Below are 19562 nucleotides of genomic sequence, written 5' to 3'. Positions count from 1 at the left end.
TTGGAACAGGCTCCCCAGAGAAGTGGTCATGGCACCAAGCCTGACAGAGTCCAAGGAGTGTTTGGATGATGCTCTTAGTCAGAGTTTAGTTTTAAATAGTCCTGTGAGGAGCAGGGAATTGGACTTGATGATCCTTATGGGACTCTTCCAAGTTGAGATATTCCACAACTCTTACAGGCCTGGCCTGGCCCCACCAACTACTGTTTGTCCTTCATCCAAAGTATGCAGACAAAAGCAGCAGCTTCACTAGTTAGAATGATTTGAGAATAACCTTTTTTCCTCAAACTTGTCCAGATTAGTAGTCTGCCTCTTCCAGCCTTAATTCACCACTTACACAGAAAATCTTGCTCCTTGAGAGTTGATGAGGGCTCCAGTTACAGCAACCCCCAGCACCAAAGTGCAAGCACAAAAATATAAGGTATGTAAAGGACTGGCACTTTAGGTGAGGAAAAATGAGCATTTCAAACACAGATTTTTCACTGATGAACCTGCAGGTTCAACAGATTGCACAAGACCAGAGAGTTTCTTGTGTCTCGTCTTGAGCAGTTTTCACTGTTCTTCTGTCCAGTGTTTCTTGTCCTGTTTAATATCTTTAATGGTTATCTGGGTGAGGGGGTTGAGTCAAGCATTAGGAAATTTTCAGATGGCACCAAGCTGGGTGGGAGCATCTCTCTGCTGGAGGATAGGAAGGCTTTGTAGAGGGATCTGGACAGGCTGGAACCATGGGCTGAGGCCAACAGCAAGAGGTTACACAAGACCAAGTGCCAGGTTGCAGCTGGGTCACAACAACTCCAGGCAGCGCCACAGTCTGAGGCATGAGTGGAGCAGACCTGGGGGTGCTGGGTGACAGCAGCTGAACATTAGCCTGCTGTGCCCAGGTGGCCAAGATGGGACACAGCACCCTGCCCTGTTTCAGAAACAGTGTGGCCAGCAGGAGCAGGGCAGGAATTGTCCCCCTATGCTGGGCACACCCAGAGTGCTGTGTCCTGTTCTGGGCCCCTCAGTTCTGGAAGGAAAACTGAGGTTCTGGAGCAGGTCCAGAGATAGGCAACAAAGCAACCACTCAGCCAGACTCATGAGAGTCTTTTTCACCCTTCCATGCTTGCTCGTCTTCTCTGTGAGTGCTGGCTTGCCTGTCCAGTTGGGATTATCCCCTCACAGAACATGGCCCTCGTGTCTCTGCCTACAGTGAATGCAGGTGTCTGACAAAGGAGCATAACTGCTCCAAGACAGTCACTTAACTGGAGTGTTTTAGCAGGCAGGAGGCTGCACTCCAGCAGGCTGATTGCAAAACCTCCAAGGCAATAGTAACTCAATTCTGATAGCCAGAACATTGCTGGAATTACAGTAGTATTTCATCTCTGAAAGGAGTTGTTCATTATCTTGCCCAATGATCTCATCTCAGGATCCATCACTCGCTTGTTCTGTTGTTTTTTTACTGCAGTATCTGGAGCTTAAATCATGAACTGTTATAGAAAGGGCAGACTTGACTGAGCCAAACTGCAGAGGCATATGAGCAAGCAGCCAGAGCTACTTCAGTTTATCAGAACAGGAAGGTAGCAAAAAAAAAGGATTTTAACTGCACACAACAGCTCCCCTTGGCTGCTGCTTGCACTCCCAGTTGTGGGACAGCTCACTTAGATCAGGCATAAACTCAAGCAGCCTCTCCTCAACCTTTTTCCCAGTTAAACTTTTATACAAAATTGACTTTCAGGCGTGAAGCACCTGCACCAAATCAGGCATCCAAATACTCTCCAGGTATAAGAGCAGAAAGAGCAGAGTGCAGAAGACAATGGGTCACAAATAAAGCTGGCAACAGGCTGAAAATTTGCATTTCTGCTCTTGAAAAACTTCTCCTGCATCTACTAACCAAGCAGCCCTCGGGTACTAGAGCACACAGCTCAGGAATGTTCTCTGGGCATGCCAATATGAGAAAATATTCATGCTCTACTTAATCCAGGGAAACTATATAAACTATAAACTTTGAACTATAGTTAGACTAGATACTAAACTGCAGCCTGAGTTATACTGTGATCCCAGAGTCTTCTCAGTTTCTGAAACAACTCAGAAAGGATATGAAGAGCGTTATTTCTAATAGGGAGGCAGACTTTGCAAATATACATCACTGTCATCAAGTAACACTGAGTTTTAAACAGTTAAGGTGTACACTTGGGCTCATCAGAAACTAGGTAGAATATTTCTTTTCTGTTTTTCAAATAATGGACTTACTTTACACAGCAGAAATGTATCAAGTTTTTTTCATTAGGCTTCTAATGCAGTCATTTTACCTGTACAAATTGACTACAAGAAATGACCAAAACACCTCGGAGATGTAAATCCTTTTAGAAATGAAAACTGGTGTTTTGTGTTCTAACTACAGTTTTTAGATTTTAAAATTGCACATTATTTTGACATTCAAAAAAAATACATTTAAATGAGATCTGAAATCCCATTAAAACCCCTACAGGCTAAATGCCAGCAATGTTTAACACTGTAAAATTCTGCTGCAGCAGTATAATCTCTACATCAGTGGAACTGAATAGGTTTGCTTGTAAAACACATGCAACTACACAGATGTCCTTCACTAAAGAAAATATTTAACCCTATTTCCATTACATAGAAGTTTGAATGCCAGTGAATCCAGCATATTAAATATATTTTAATATGTATCATTTTTGTTGGGTTTTCTTATTGTAGCACATACACATTACTAAAGGGACAGGGAAATAAATTACGTGTTTATAAAATACTCTCAAGTCTGCATAGTAAATGGAAGAAAACATGATTACTGTTTCATTCCAACCAATCAGACATGCTACTAAAAAGTAAAATGGAGAAACTGATTGCACAGGAAAACAAATCAGGAAATTTCTTCAGAGAGCAATAGTTGCTAAATATCAATCAATGCTAAATAATTGGTGTTGTACATTTCATATGGAGCTCTTTGTGAAGGTGGTAGAGTTTAAAGACACATTTACTTAGTAGAAGACTGATGACACCCCTCCATCCAAGCAGTTCAGCTGACCTTACTGCCCCCACAACTGGTTTTTTGTGGGAAAAGTTAATCTCGCTTGGCACCCACAAGAAGGGCAGTAAGCCTGGAAGGAAAGCACAGTAAATACCAGCTGATACATTTTCATCTGTGTGTGTAAAAAGAACCAGCAATTCTTAAGAATTCTGTATAGCAAAGGCAGTCTAGGGTCCTGTTTCTCATTGAATGTATGATTTTTTTAAAATTGAGCTGAGTCACAGATTGTCAAATATAAAATGCTGGCTTTTAAACCTTTGATTTATCCAAATCATAACAGGAAAACTAAATAGATGATAAAACTAGTAAGGAATTTGTCTTTTCAGTTTTGCAAAGAAACAGTTTCCCACAATAAAATTGATACTCTAATTCTAAGCTTCTGAACAAGACATTCTTCTAAAGCTTTGTATCCATTGGTATTATAAATCAGAAGCTTTTAAGTTAATTTCATTTATTTTAATGTCTTCATCTGGAAAATTTAATGCTTCAACATGCTGTTGTTTTAAATCAGAAAAGAACTTTATTATTACAGCAACGGGGAGGGCTATTGCTGCTTTAATCAGTAGGCTGGATTTTCATCCTGCCTCTTGCCTCAGTGTTTGATGAACAAAAAATCTGAAAAATCAGAGCTGATAACATCCATTTCCCAAATGATGAAAATAGGTATACTGCCTATTTCTTTCCATGGATGACACCAAGCCATGTCATACCTAAGGCTCAGACAACTTTGTATCAAAAATAATGGGGTTTGGGTTAGTTTCATTGCTTTTATTCTAAAAATACTGGTAAATTGATTGCAGTTTTTGTTTGTTTTTAATTTAATTCTTTAATTCTTGGTGGCTGCTACCTCCAGGGTACATTCTTCCAAAACAATTTTATTAATACAAAGATTCAAAAAAACTTCCTTTTCCCCTGAGTTTTCATTAAATTACAAGCTGAAATGTGTCCAGAACTCTTGTGATGTGATCCTGGTCCAGACAGTGCTTTATACTGGCTCAGCCCAAACTTTTGCCTTGTGTGAGCTTTTTAAACTCAGCTGATGTTTTTCACCTGCCTCTTGGAGGCTCTCCCTGCCTGTTCAAGCTCACAGCACCTTCCCTGCACACAGCTCCAGTTAACCCAGGCTGCTGAGGCAGCCTGAGAATGGGTGTGAGTGGAAGAAAAATTGAGAGACAGCAACCACACTGAATCAAGTTTGTTACAGCTGAATATGAGCTCTGTTATAAAATAAAGAAAACCAAGAACAGCTGCAAACACCATACTGACAAAACAAACAAGAACGTAGATAAACTGTTCCAGCTTTACCGTTGTGTGACACAGGGAGTTTTGATCTTCACTTAAGATCAGTGTGCCTAAATCCACTTAGGATTGGTTTAAACTGCATCAGTTTCAAACAAATTCCAGCTGGTGCCACTCAACAGACACAAAGTGTTCCTGTTTTCTTCTGTCACATGGTTCTCACTACTGGAACACCAAACTTAGTTTGTACTCTTTCTGCTTCTACTCCTGTTCCAGACAGAATAGCCCCCCAAAAATGTCGTGGCAGGGAGTCATGCAGTGAAAGACCCAGCAAGATTATTCTTCACTGACAATATATGAATATTTTAGTTCAGCTTTGTGAAACACTTGAGATGTAGAACATCTCAACTGTGGGTAGGAGTAAAAGTGAGTGAGCTTTCAAGTTAATTTTTTAAATATTTAACTTGGTAGCCTATGTACTGGCTTGATATACAAGGTAGGAAAATTTATGCTTCCTTTCATCACCAGTGTGTTAATATCACTGTGGAGGAGCAGCTGGTCAAACACAGAGCTCAAAGTCAAATTTCAGTCTGTTTTATAAAATCCATGTGCCTGAAATCAGACAACCAACAACAAATAAAACCACAAAACCCCTCCAAACAAAGAACAACCCACAAAGCCAAAACAAAAACTAGAAGAGACATACCCAATACATATAAAAGTAATTCCAGGTGTTCTCACAGTTTCCTGAAACATCATTTTTGTACTTTCCTCCCTCACAAAGAAAGGGGCTTACCAAGTTACCTGTATTTTCACCTATCCTGAAACCATCAAGTTATCATCAAATTAACCATGACAAAAAATGTGTAAACTGTGAAAATTTTCAGTGTCTGAAAATAGAGCTGCCTGTTGTTTGCAACATCCTGTGTACATGCAGGGAATGGGAAGAGGAAAAAGATGTAAGTACAGCAAATAAAATGAAGGCTGTTAGGAAGGAGAGCACTGCATTAATATGCTGATAATCTGGCTCATAATAGCCCTTTAAGGGGTTTTGGTACACAAGATGAAAGGAAAAGTTGATCAAGAGAGAATAAATAACTTTCAGTGTTACCAGAGAGACTTTTTTCCACTAATGCTACAGCTATCTAACAGTATGGTTAGGGCAAACAGTAAAGAAACTACCAAAGATTTTGCAATATACTGAGCCAAAAATATTACATGACTGTGTTTTAAGGCACTTCTAGACACAGTACTTGAGCTGTTTACTGAGCAGTCCACAAGCAGCCTACTCAGACATTTGATTTTATCGGCACAGGCCACCCACATCTGACCCAGTAAAAGTGCACATGTGCAAGAAGAATCCCCCAAAAACAGTGCATTTTTTTTTTTATACTCTGACCTTTAGCAAACAAAACCTCTTTTCTGTCATGTTCATACAGAAAGAAATCCAGTACACAATTTCATGGAAAGTACGCTGGGAACATTTCTTGTATCACTGAGCATGGCATTAAGTCAACACAGGAATTTCTTCTGAGACTTGTCAATGCCTCAGCATTTCTTTAGTTCCAAGTTTGTGGAAGAATATCAGCACAAAATGTTCACACATCACGCATGTACCTAATGTGTTCAGTCTGGCAAGGTAGACCTGAGACTCCCTGAGAAAAAATGAAAGGACCAAGAATTGTTCATTGAAGGTGGTGCTGGACAACACATGCTGGCAATTACTGTGTGATCTGAAAATGTGGATTTTGCTTATATTTCCCATACAGCAGAGGCAGGATGAAAAATAATAAACTATGCTTCATCTTTTTTCTTTTTCCAAAATCTACAATTTATTCATAGAAAAACACTTGCAGGCAATCTGTAAGGTTTCAGAACAGGGAGAGCAGGGAGAAACAGAGCCTAAAGCAGCAGAAAATAAAAACTAAAGAAAAAAATTAAATGCAGTGAACAAAGCTCCATCAACCACCAGAGAACCGCCACCATGTTTCAGTTTGGTTTAGAAACCATAGCCTGCACTGACTGAACAATTTGGTTTATGCTTTCAACTTATTCCTCATGTGGGGATCCAGTTCTCGTATCTCAAGTTAAACATGAGTACCTAGGCGAGAATAAACCCTTGGCATAAAATGAACATATGATGTTCCTGTGTACTGTACTGAAAGGAACTTTCTCTCCTAGACACAGAAAAAGTGAAAAATAAACAGTTCTACTGCAAAAGTGTTTGCAGCACCACACAATTCTCATGCTTATCAGTCAGCACAGACCTCAGTGGAGACACCAGGGATTTGGAAAGCAGTGGGATGTAAGAACTTCCATCAGATACAGGAACACCCACAGGAACAGGTCATGGGGAAACTGAGCTCTGCTGTGGTCAGCGTTGTGTTTATGTAACATCTACAGGGAAAATCAGTTTTGCTTACTGTAATTAGCAGCCAAGATGCCTTCCCTTCCTTCAAGCAACAGTTTAGACAGATACTATCAGAAGACAGGAAACTTAGCTAAGCATTAAAAAAAAAAATCGCATTGCTAATAAGATCATATTCAACATTAAAGAATGAGCAGCATGAACAGCCTTTTGTGGATTAGATGGCATATTGCAATTGTGCCTCCAAGCAAACTGGGCAACAGAAAATGCTGTGTAGTAAGCAACTAATAAAAGCACCCAGCACACAAGTGCTGAAAGATTGCCTCACCTCTTTTATGCAGTGACTCTTGGTGTATACACCTAGACACCTTGATTTGCTCATCTCTCTAGATTTTTTTATGACATAATGATCATCTCAAGCCATTTGAAAGTGCAACAAAGGGGGGATATCCATGAGCAACTTCTTTGTTAAGCACAGCAAGTGTCCATAGTGACTCACCACACTCATCCATTTTTCTCTACCTGAATAAAAACATGCCACTAAAACAGGAAATTTCAAGTTTCAAAGGTGCTAAGTATAAAGTCTTAAGAGGCCATGAAAAATTTTGTCACTGTTCATTTTTGTATTTCATTTGACTCACTCAATCTGTCTCCATGACTTTACATTGTAGCTTCAACAACTAATCCTACAACCACATTTGAACTGTAGAGGAACAAGATAGGTCTAACAGCCCATTAAATAGCAATGGCCCTTTGTTTCCCATATGAATGATACTTTCTCCTGCCTATTAGTATTTCATTATACCAAGTCTGTTTACCAAACGTTCAGATCAAATGTTAGGGAAAAAGATGTTATAGTCTACATTTTATTAGCAGACAGTGTGGAGTACGCATTTTGTAGGAAGAATGGCAAGCTGTATGCTCAGTTATCTAGTTGGATAGCACAGTGATGGCTGATAAAAGCTTCTCCTTGCACCCTACAGGTTGTTTCCAGAACTGTTAAGGTCTGGCTATAATGTTAGCTCCAAATAAACATCTCATTATTTTGCTCAGTTCTGCTCAACAATTCCTTTTCAAAAACACACCGAACCCCATCAAAACTTATTCAGTTTTCTATTTTCTGATTTTGTATGTCTCACACTATGTAATTCATTCAGATGGTGACCAAGGGATTTAATGTTGAGGTCAAACATAAGTTACAGAAGAAAAAAAAATTTCATGCTGAGAAAAACTGCTTCTTGATGTGTACTTAGTTTTTAATGCAGCATGCACTTGGAAGCCATGAGAGAGTTAAACCTGCCCCAGACCTCAGCAGCTGCTCTGTGCACTTCCGAAATAACCTTGGGAAGGAGCTAGCAACAATCTGTGTCCCAGCTCCCAGAATGCCAGTCATTCACACATCACAGCAACAGATGCTCCATTACAGCACTGCAGCTTTCTGTGCTGGCACACTTTCATTTGTTGCCAGCCATCACCCCCCCACTGACCTCCTCCAGACCTCAGATCAAAAACAAAGCAGAGGAAACTGCAGTCAGGATCCCAGAGAAAATGCAGCTTTCCCTCAGAATGATGTACCTGACACACCAAAACCAGAAGCACTCCAGAGTTCAGCTACAGTCACATAAGTATCCCACAATGACACTGTCATTAAGACAGTGCTTACATTAGTAAAATTAGCATATAACAATTGAACCTGGCAGAACTCTTTCCATCCCAAGAAAACAGCACCAAATTTTCCCTGTTACTTCATCATCACAAAAAAAGATGTGATTGGCCCATACAAAACCAAGAAGGACATCCTAGTTGTTCAAATAGGTCACAAGATTTACACAGATATTGCTGGAAAGGATGGCCCTTAACTTCAGCTTCACTCCCAAGAATCTTGGAAAATATAATGCTGTTTATCAGTACCCCAGACAGCTGGGGTGGAGTTTCTATTTCCACAGACCTTCTGTGTCACGACTGATACTGAATTTTTTTTCCTGCATTATGAAGGGATCTCAAAGTAAAATCTTCCCAAGCACATGGAACAGTCCCCACATCAGTTCCTTTTCACATATGTGTTTGCCAAAAAGATGATACTCATGGGAAAATATTTTTTTTCACTCAACTAGGAATGTTCAAACAAGTTCATTCCTATAACTGTAGGAAAATTATGACACAGAGCAAGCATAAGAATGAATGCAAACAAACCCTATCTGTGAACTTACACTTGAAATAATGTACACATAACTGGTATAGAGAACTCAGATACTAATTAACAAAAGGAGCAGCGATGCTTGATTTTTTTTGCCAAAACATGCTTAAGACATTTAACCTAGAGTTGTTTATGTAACCTGAAATACCCTAGCCTTAAATCTCCTTCCCTTCTATAACCTGCTCTTACCTACAGTAAAAAGGTATCTGTACCTGAAAGACAGTGTGCATCAGTTCATATTCTTTGTTTCAGAATTTCTATCCCTTGTAAGCAAACAGATCTGAAACTCAAGCCAAAAAACAAGTCCCTGAACTGGTATACAGCAGTTTTCAATACATAGCATACAGTGCTCAAGCAACTTTGCATTAGCACAGCCAAAAAAAATCTCTGAGCTTTAGAGTGCTCCCATGGCATCTGATGTGGAAATCTTCAGGCAGAAGATGAAGGGTGGGAGAATGACCAGCAAACAGTGGCAGGCAGCCACCTCCAGTCCTCCAGCTCCTCACCTAATGAGCTCACCAGCCAAAAGTCCTATAAAGCATGTCCCACTAGGTCTGCATTTTTTATGGGCCCTCTGGGAATCCAGACAGAGGTCATCTCTATGGTCACTCTGTCGTGCAGCTATTCCAGGAAGCTGGAACAACTGAAAACATTACACTTGGGCAGAGAAGTGTCAGGAGGCTGAGCTGTTTCATTCATGGGCCTGACAAGTTCATGTGAGGGGATTTTGTGGCCTTTTGTCTCCTCTGTTCTTTTCTTCTGCTCTGTCCTGGCAGGTGGCATTAATAATCCTTTTGTGGATTTCACTTGGTCTGACCTCTGTTTAGGGGGGAGACTACAGTAAATCCTCTGGAAGGACCAGGGAGGAGCCTGAGTGTTATTCCAACACCAGCTCTGCCTGTTTTAGAGAGAACCCCCAGAGAGCTGCACAGGTGGAGCATTTGAGAGAGCATTTACAGCAGTGCTCCTTTTGATAGGTGTTTCTTAGTGGCCAGTTTCCATAATGAAGGAAATAATCCTTGCAATCCCCCATTTAGGACAGGACATGTGTACACACAAACAGATCAGGTTTTTTTTTCAGTCCCGTCACCAGAATATCAAGTGGCAGCAAAAACGGCACAAAATGTTCTGCCCCATAAAAATCTCAGATGTTAATGAAACCGTAACAATTGCCAGGGAGCCAGCTTCCCTGTGTTCTGGGAAAGCAAACACGGATTTGATGTGCCAGGGGTCTTATATTCCATCAAAAACAAACAGTTTCAAGGGTTAAAGTCAGCAGCAGACAGATGTGCTGCCTTTTCCCATCAGCCACCCATATCCTGTGCCAAGCCTGCTTGAGACCACAGTGAGAACTAACTGGAAGTCAGCTGAGGCAGCTTATGAATCTCTTGCATAGCACAGCTCTGGAAACATTCATCCTTCCCTCAACAGCTGTCTTCAGAAGGTCTTCAAGGAATAATTTGGGATACAGAGGCAATTGGACAATGAAACCCTCATATCATGGCTATAAATACTGCCTTTCCCCACTGCTATTTTAGTTAAGGGCCAGTCATGCCACCCTTACACATACTATTCAATTCACTTGCATTAACTACTCAGAAAATGTGTTACTAATTAATTAACTTCCCAAAAGCTCATTTAGCTCCTAATTCCACCAGCTTTCACGTAAGATGCCCAGCTGTCATACGTCTCAGAGCCTATATCTCAAATGGACAGAACAAAGTGTCTCCCAGATGTCTCTTGGGAAGTTTTCTGGACCTGATGCCTTCTACAACCTAGAAATGAAACAACACACATTTCAAGTTATGTTAGTGTCAAAGGTAATATGGAAGCTGGTCTTCATTGAAGGCCTCCAGAAGCAGTTATGGAAAAATGTCCATAGATGTCCACCCCTCACAGGAGTGCACACAGTTTTACAAGTTTAGTAAATTAGCATAATTGTCAAAACCCACCAATTAGGAGCACAAGGGGTGATGCAGTCAGAAGTGAGAGGAAAGCTAATGTCTTTACAAACAATTTGATGGGTGAAGGTACAGCCATTAACATCTTCAAAAAGAGTCTTAAAGTCTCTACTAAGTTTGGGCAACAGGTTTGTTGCAGAGCCCAGAGACCTTGGCTCCAGGTTCAGACAAGATAAACAGTCTACACTGGCGTGAACTTTGGGGTAAAGTAACAAGTTCAAGGAGGAAACGTGGTAGGCTGTTCAGGAAGGCTGTACCTCCCTAGTGTCACTGAAACTGCAGGAAAACCAAAAGCCCTCCAACAATATTTTTAGTCTTAGAGAATCAAAGCATTACTTTTTCTGGCATCAGAAATCATTTCATCCACACATAGCCCAGAAAAATATTCCAAACATTCCCTAGAGCTGGAGTTGCTGGTGCCCAACGCCCCAGATTACATTCGAACCATCAAGGAATTGAAGAGTTCCCTGGATAAATGCAAGAACGAGAACGCGCAGCAGATCTTGACCAACACCACCATCATGGTGGTCAGCATGGTGGCAAGGGGGGCAGCAACTGTTGGAGGAGCTGGGCAGGATTGAGGACACATGTGACTTGGCGCTGGCCCTGTGCTGGGCCAAGCTGTGCATCTGTGCGTACGTGGAGTCCCGGGTGCCCTTCATCACTCCCAACCTCTCCCTCATCCTCGGGGCCTCCATGGCTGCCAAGATCAGGGGGTGGCAGGGGGCCTGACCCTGCTTTCCAAGCTGCAACATCCTCCTGCTGGGAGCTTCTCCTCCACCTCTGTCCTGCCCCACACCAGCTTCATCCACCACAGCAACATTGCCCAGGCCCGGCCGCTGGATTTGGGGAGGAAGGAGGCACAGCTCATGGCGGCCAAGTGCACGCTGGCAGCCAGCGGGGACAGCTGCCATGAGAGCAGGACAGGAAGGCAGGGTACAAGCTGAGGGAGGGGATTGAGTGCAAGCTGGACAAGTGGCAGGAGCCCGCCCCGCTGAAGCCACTGCCAGCGCTGCTGGATGGGCTGAGGGAGAGGGGAAGGGCCAATGGTAGAGGAAGCTGAAGGAACGCTTGGGGCTGAGGGAAGAGGCCAACAGAATGAGCTTTGGGGAGGTGGAGGAGGACATCTACCAGGAAGAGCTCGGGTTTAGCCTGGGCCACCTGGGCAAGACCAGTGGTGGCCACCTGCGCCAGACTCAGGTCAACGAGGCCACCAAGGCCCGGATCAGGAAAGCCCTGCAGAGGACCCTGCAGAAGCAGAGTGTCATCCACAGGGGAAAATCCACAATCCAGGACCACAGCTCAGGGATGGCCTCGAGCATGGCCTTCACCCCCCTTCAGGAGTTGGAGATTGTGAACCTACAGGCAGCCAGGAAGAAAGTGGCTGAGGCCAACCAGAAATATTTCTCCTGCATGGCCACGTTTGTCAAGGTGAAGGGGAACAAAAATGGGATCCCCAAATCCCCAAGGATTCCCCCTCAGTGTCACTTTGCCAGATTTTTAGAAATATTAGAATTTGTGGTTGGAGCATCTTGGGGGGATTGAGGGTGTCACCCTGATATTTTATGAAAAACCCCTTCGCCAGGATTTTTCTCCTGAGAAGCTGAGAAGCCTCAGAAACAAAATGTAAACAATAATTATCTGATTGCTTGGAATGTGGTTTGGAGGTTGTTTACCAACAGGTGCATCTTTGATTGGTTGCATATGAATTGTTTTTACTTAATGACCAATCCCAGTCCAGCTGTGTCAGACTCTCTGATCAGTCACAAGTTTTTATTATCATTCTTGTCCAGCCTTCTGATATCTCCTTTCTCTTTCTTTAGTATCGTTTTAGTCTATCTTTTCTTTTTAATATCATAATATAATAAATCTGAGAACTTGGAGTCAATTCTCATCTCTTGTCTTGTCCTGGGGACCCTCATCACAACACTGCAACAATTGGTGACCACATGAGGGGGTCAGCAAGTCCTGAAGGGATTTTGGATGGATTTTGGGGGGTCCTAAATAGAATTTGGGAGTCCCAGGGGAAAAAAATTAAAATGTATAGATTACAGAGTTACAAATATAGTGTAAAGAATGCAGAGGATACATAAAACAAAAAAAGGCAAAAGATCAATAGGCATCACACCCACATAGTACTTTGGTATTTAAGAAGTCACCATGGTAACATCTGCACTGCAGCCCAGAATGAAGCAGGCCTTGCTACAAGTCCTCTGCTAGAACTGCTGGAGCCTGACTTTTTATTCCTTACAGTACCTCAGGGCTAAAATATCAGCCCAAAAAGGAGACAACAAAACCCTGGCCACTAAGTAGTACATTTAATGAGCAAATAACTGTAGGTTTTCCTGGGCATTCAATTGACTGAATCTTATGCAAGAAAAACCAACAGAAACTGATTAAGAGCTGGGCCTGGATTATATTGTGCTTGTGAATTTTACAGCCTCAAAATCCATCTAGAACTACAGATGACAAACTCCTATATTAGTACAGCTTCCTAAAATGAGAAATATGTTCCTGGGAGAGTGCATCACATTAAGCTGTACACAGGTGTCATTTCTCAAGTTGTTTTTTTTTAATATCTCAAAAAAATATATATAGTCTCCCTGTAATCCTAAGAGTCCTCTCCATCCCCTTGAAATCCATCACCCATGGCACCATGAATTCTGGAGCACCTGCATGTGTTTGATTTGTTAACACAGGCCCTGTTTATTTTCTGTCACTCAGAGCAGGCAGCTGCATTAGTGAGCCCTGGCTCCCTGTGTCCTTAACTCTCCCACTTTAATCCCAGAAGAGGGCTGATGTGCAAGATACTGACCTTATCTTCTAAAGCAAGGTGTGGAAATACAAACATGTTCCATAACAGCAGCTTGGGAAGAGTTATTTGAGAGAAGGAGCAAATTCCTGTCTGCTTTGCTGTATCACCACAAAACATTGAAAGACACCACCTCTGACATCTTCTCCTGTGCCTGGCACAAGCTGCTAAACAAGCCTTCATAACATGAAAAGGCTTCTCAGTCATTACTGACTTAAAGATTGTGGGTACTATCAGATCTAAAAACACCTGCAGAGTTTTCTTTCCACCATAGCATTATTCCATGTTCTACCTCATGGTGCAATAGAATGGTAAATACCAACTCTGCAATCATGGATTAAGAAAACCAAAGAGGCATTTATCAATTTTCTCAGTGCCTTTTTTTTTAATAATCAGCTCAAAAGACACTTTATCTTCTGTATCAAAACCAATAGCTAATTGAGAAAGCTAAAAAATAATTAATTTCAGCCAATGCCAGACACTTCTGTATCCATCACAAAATTCAAATATCACTGAAGCCAAAGACCAGTAAAATAGAAGTTATCCTACAGAGACACATGCCTTTATACCCCATTAAGTACAGCTGTCATTGTTGCATTTAGTGAAAAATGTGTAATGGCTCTGCTTACAAGGAAATTTTGTAATTCTAAATTTCTTTTGAACCATTCTTCCAGCTCCTTCAACTGCCAGTCCTTGTGGCTTTTGTTATGCAGGCCCTAGGAATACACAGACCAGCTGCAAAAGCTGGGATCCTGTTTCATTTTCTGCCTTATCTTATGGATCTACAAACACTTAATGTCAACCTTCAGAAAATCAATCCAGATCACACCCTTTGAAGCACAGCACGATGCTTTCTGCAGTTTGCTTTTGTGGGGAACTTATGCACAAGTCCAGGCCTCCATCAGCTGCATGTTTCCTCCCAACATCTGTGGCACTGGAAACATCAGACCAGATACCTTGAAGACTATTAATAACAGAATGAGGTAGCTATAACAAACAAAAGAGCAGTAAATATGCCCAGCTGGTTCCAGTTCTCCTCTTACCCCTAACTTGCATTTTGTTCCACCTCTCTCATGCCATAAAGTCAGCTTCCTTGCATACACACTTTCTGTTTATAATTTGGAGTCAATGCAGAAGTTGCTCACAATTAGGAATTACATTTTTCTGATTATATTCTGCTTATTTCAAAACAAAATTCTACATGTCCTGAGTTCCTCTTAAAAATGTTTATAAATCATTCCACAAGGGTTATTTTTGGAAATCATGATAACTTGGCTGTGTACACATACCTCTCCCACTGTTTATAGCAAGGTTTGTGACAGCTTTTTGCTGCTTTCCTAAGAAAAGTAAAGTTCATCTATTTCCCAAAAAAAGCAGTCTATTGACTTGTAAAAGCGAAGCAGTTGAAGAGTACTTTTGACATCCTGCATTATCTGGCAGCTGGCTACTAAAAAATGTTCCCAAATATTCAGCTTGAACATAGCAATTTAATACCAAAGGCAACAAGCTTAAAAATAACATTTTGAAGACAGATTTTTGAAAGAACCACAACAGAGTGAATTCAGAGAAGGGCAATGGACCTGGGGAAGGGTCTAGAGAACAAGAAGAGAAGCTCAAGGGGCTGGGGTTGTTTAGCCTGGAGAAGAGAAGACTCAGGGGACACCTTATCAGTCTCTACAACAGCATGAAAGGAGGTGGTAGAAAAATGGGGGTTGGTATCTTCCCCAAGACAACCAGCAGCAGGGTGAGAGGAAATGGTCTGAAGCTGGGCCAGGGGAGGTTCAGGCTGGAAATCAGGATGAATTTTTTCACTGAAAGGGTAATTGAGCATTGGAATGGGCTGCCCAGGGAGTGGTGGAGTGTTTTGAGAAACAACTGAATGTGGCAGTCAGTGCTGTGGTCTTTGGTCAAAGGTTGTGCTTGATCCTGGAGGCCTTTTCCAGCCTTAAGGATTCAATGAAGTCACAACATGAACTAAGAGAAACATAATTGTGTGTCAGTGCTGCCAGAGAAGCTTTAACTGAACCCTGCCATGGTCAGACATTGTTTATATTAATTACAATTAACATTATGCTAATTAAAAGCTCTCTGTCAAAGCAGAGCTCATAGCAAGAGGCATTGATGTAGAAATGGACAGCCCTGCTCTGTGTTCTGTAAAGATAAGTGCTTTCTTTTGCCAAGCCAAGAATCAAAGTCAACCCTCGACACTAACATTCTTACAAATAACTTGGTCCCTTAACAGAAAGAATATTCAAATAATTATTTACACTTCTTCATTGCATTATTTTACCAAGTTTGTTAAAAATACAAATCTTAACCTTCACCCTACCTCACTCAGAGAAGTATTAGAGATGTACAAGCATTACCTTGTCCTTCTCAGTTATTTAAAAACAACACAAAGACCCCTGACTTGCACTCACCATTGCATGCAGTAGGCACACAATTGCCAACTCTAAAAAGCATTCATTTCTCTGCCTGCACTGTTCTCAAACCCTGGCAGAACAGAAGGAAAACTATCTATAGGATATGGGAACATCCCTGTTGTGCTCATCCAGTATAGTGGCACACAGCAGATGACAGAGTGACTTCTATTTTGAGGTTATTGGAATTCCAGTGTATTTTAAATTCAACACCACAGCAAACTCGTGTACACTTGATGCTTCTGTAAACTAAACTAAGGCTCCTCAACTCATCCTCTTCAGGACAAAAGTCAATGTTAGAACATATCTCCTGCCAGCACTCAAACAATTTAAACTATCTCTAATACCTACATATGCTACAAGTGAAGCAAAAGACCCACCTCTAATTTTAAACTCTGGAGTTAAAGCCTAGTGATAGATCAAGTTAAGCAAGCTGCAAGCCAGTATTAAGGGAATTTTAAGTCCATAAGGGGAATTTTCAGGTTAAAAAGGCATCAACACCACAGAAAGCTTCGCTGGTATCATTTTAGCAAAGGTTGCCATTTTAAAGTCATACATATAAAAAGTTGCTTTTATCAAATCGAGTGTTGCACCTGCTTTTATGCACATATTTTAACGGGACTATCAGTGAAGAAGATACTGAAAACATGCAAGTCTAACACTGAAGACCAGTTAAATGTGTCTTGAATCAGGCCGTGGCAAATCCCGAGTGCTTAATGAGCTTTTTCATGCAGACACAATCTTAACAAATCAGCCTATTTTTACAAATAATACTATAAAGCCTAGAATTCCTCACATTTTATAGCCCAGAACATGAAATTAATTATGAGTTTCTACAAAAAAGGACAGCATTCTGAGAGTCCTTTTTTTTTTCCACACCTGAACAAAAACCTTTTCTTTTAACTGTAGCAAAACTACAAGGTTTCAATCTCACATAGATGCTTACAGAGGGAATGGTTAGAGCCTGCTCCAAACAGCAGAGGACTGAGGTGGAAGAGACCTCTGGAGACAATCCAATGCACCTATTTCACACAGGTTATCTACAACAGACTGTCTGGGACCAGGTTAATATGGGGTTTGAATAGCCCAAGAATGGAGATTTCACAGTCTTTGAGAAACCTCTGATCCTTCTTGACCATTTTCACAGGAGAAAGATTTCTTATCTGTTGCCTTTTGCCCTTTCACTGGTGTAAGGCAGAGCAATTTAGCTCTGTCACCTTTAATGCCTGTAAATGATGACATTTTCTTTTACTCAGAGGACCTCCCATAAAACCAAAGTTGAATTACCTAAATAAAAACCAGTTAAAATTTGAAGTAAAGCTTGTAGATTAAAAACCCATCTGAATAAAAGCGATGATTCAACCTCTGAAATTCTCAGCTCCCACAGTCTTTGCACAGGAGAGTGAGCAGCACTTCCAGCCTCTTTCCAAGACCTGCACAATTTACTCAGTGGGTACAAAGATAAAGGGATGTACAATTGCTAGAAACAGACACAGACTGAGCAGCAGGTACAAAAACAGCCTGAAGCTCCAAAATTCTGATTTAGCCTTGAAACAAATGTGAGCTTAGTGAGTTCCCAGGGAAGAGCAGTCTGCCTCACAGGTTATCCAGGCAACAGAATTGGTTGGGTTTGTTGTTTTGTTTGGTTTTTTTCCCAAACTTTCTTGTATTATAAACTTGAATAGACTTTAGTTAGACACACTACCAAAACTAACCACTACTCTGATCTGGAGACAGGATAAACTTGAGATGGCTGTGCTCAGTTAGCAGCTTCCCTACTCTACTGCTAAATCCAAAACCCTCCCTCAAAAAAGACAGTAAAAGTTGTGGGTTTTTTTTTTTTTTTAAGAAAACACTAAATGGGCATAGTCCAACAAGCTGTGCCCATATTCAGCATGTACAATTATTTTTACATGCCACTAAAAAAATTAAAAGAAAATATAAAGGACTTAATATAGAGAAGTACAAGATAAGCATTGTTTTTCTAATGAAAGGGCAAGACTAAAATATTCACAACATCTTCTCACACACTTAGCAGATGCTACCTGCAGTCAAGTTCACACAGAATCCTGCAACATGTGTTTAAAGCTAGACTCAATAAGCTCAAGAAAACATTGACTAATACTCATTTCTGCTCTGGCAAAGCGAAGGACATGATAGGATCAAAGGATTAGACATCAGCTCAATTAAAACACCAAACTATGTTAGTGTTTTCCTGCAGATGTTATGACAGCGTAGGACAGGTAGCTACCTAAATAAGCTTAAGCTTGAGGTTCTTAGCAACTCCTAACAAACTTCCTTCTCTCTGCCCTGCTGAGCTGAGTTTCTGCTTCTCTCTAAGATAATTAGTAATTCCTACTTGAGAGAACATTTCTTTGTCTATTTTCACATTTTCACAGAAAACATTACTCCCTTGATCATATCCCTTCAATACTTGCGGCATTCACATTCTCTGAAAAAATCCCTTCATCCAGGATGTCTCTCCTGGGAAGCTGAGAAGCCTCACAGGAAAGGAAAACAATTCTTATCTCATTTGCTTCTCCTGTGTTGTGCTCCTGTGGAATGTGTTTGGAGATTGTTTACCCACAGGTGACTGTTTCATTGGATTCTGGTGTGAGTTGTTTTGACTCTTTGGCCAACTGGGGCCAAGCTGTGTTGGAACTCTGGAAAGAGTCACAAGTTTTCATTATTGGCTTTTTAGCATTCAGGAAGTATCCTCTCTGTATTCTTTAGTTAGCATAGTAATCTTTAATATAACAGAGTATTATAAAGTAATAAATCAGCCTTCTGAGAACACGGAGTCAGATTCATCCTTCATGCCTTTGTCAGGACATTCCCAGCAAATATAATAAATACTTTTCATATTTCCTTAATTTGGTACCTGTAATGCCAAAATTGGTTCTTTATTTCAGCAAATCTAGGATTTTAATAGTGCACTTGCTTGAATACAGAGCAAATACAGCCTACAAGACCTGCCTGCATTAAAAGTTCTGCCTTTATCTAAACTTCGACCCTGAATCTGACTTGGAAAGAATGGACATTTCTATGGATCTCAGAGCAGCAGCCAGCAAGGACTCAGGAAACAAGTCAGTGAAAGCCAATTATGTAACTAAGACAGAAGGATGAACTGAACTCAAGTACTTGTGAAATTCATTACTGGAGATTCTGCCTTTGCTGCAGTACAGCTTGAAGATTACAAGTTTAAAAGCCAAGCTATTTTTTAGATAACACATTAATTTCCTTCTTCCCTACTCTGTCCCTCCACTTTAAAGCAAGTAAGACCAGCTTTCATTTGGGAACAGCTGGGTGGAACCACTGAACTGAGACCACGTGTCCACTGGGATTTTAAGTGACTTCCCTTCAGTCCAGACAGCCTTGTAACACAGTGCCCTTAGCCCTCACTCTTAGATGGTTCACATTTGACTTTCTGGAGTTAAAAGAGCCATCAAAGTATCAGTGTGAAGGAAAAGTCAGGGCCAAAAAAATTAAACTGGATAGAAACATGAGTTCCATTCCAAGAATGATTAAAGGAGAAGT

General features: G+C 41.1%; 1 protein-coding gene across 1 annotated transcript in view; it reads left to right on the top strand.

Annotated features, from left to right (window-relative positions):
* Positions 1–12338, top strand: part of PRPF31 (pre-mRNA processing factor 31) — a 31621-nt gene extending 19283 nt beyond the window's left edge. The window contains 5 exon segments of the mRNA XM_063158081.1: positions 11145–11337; positions 11339–11502; positions 11505–11723; positions 11726–11827; positions 11830–12338. Coding sequence (XP_063014151.1) covers positions 11145–11337; positions 11339–11502; positions 11505–11723; positions 11726–11827; positions 11830–12338 — 1187 coding nt within the window.
* The last annotated feature ends 7224 nt before the right edge of the window (positions 12339–19562 follow it).

This window comes from Melospiza melodia, chromosome 5 (assembly GCF_035770615.1).
Source record: "Melospiza melodia melodia isolate bMelMel2 chromosome 5, bMelMel2.pri, whole genome shotgun sequence".
In the NCBI taxonomy this organism is placed as follows: Eukaryota; Metazoa; Chordata; class Aves; order Passeriformes; family Passerellidae; genus Melospiza; species Melospiza melodia.
This window is presented reverse-complemented; position numbering and strand designations above follow the sequence as displayed.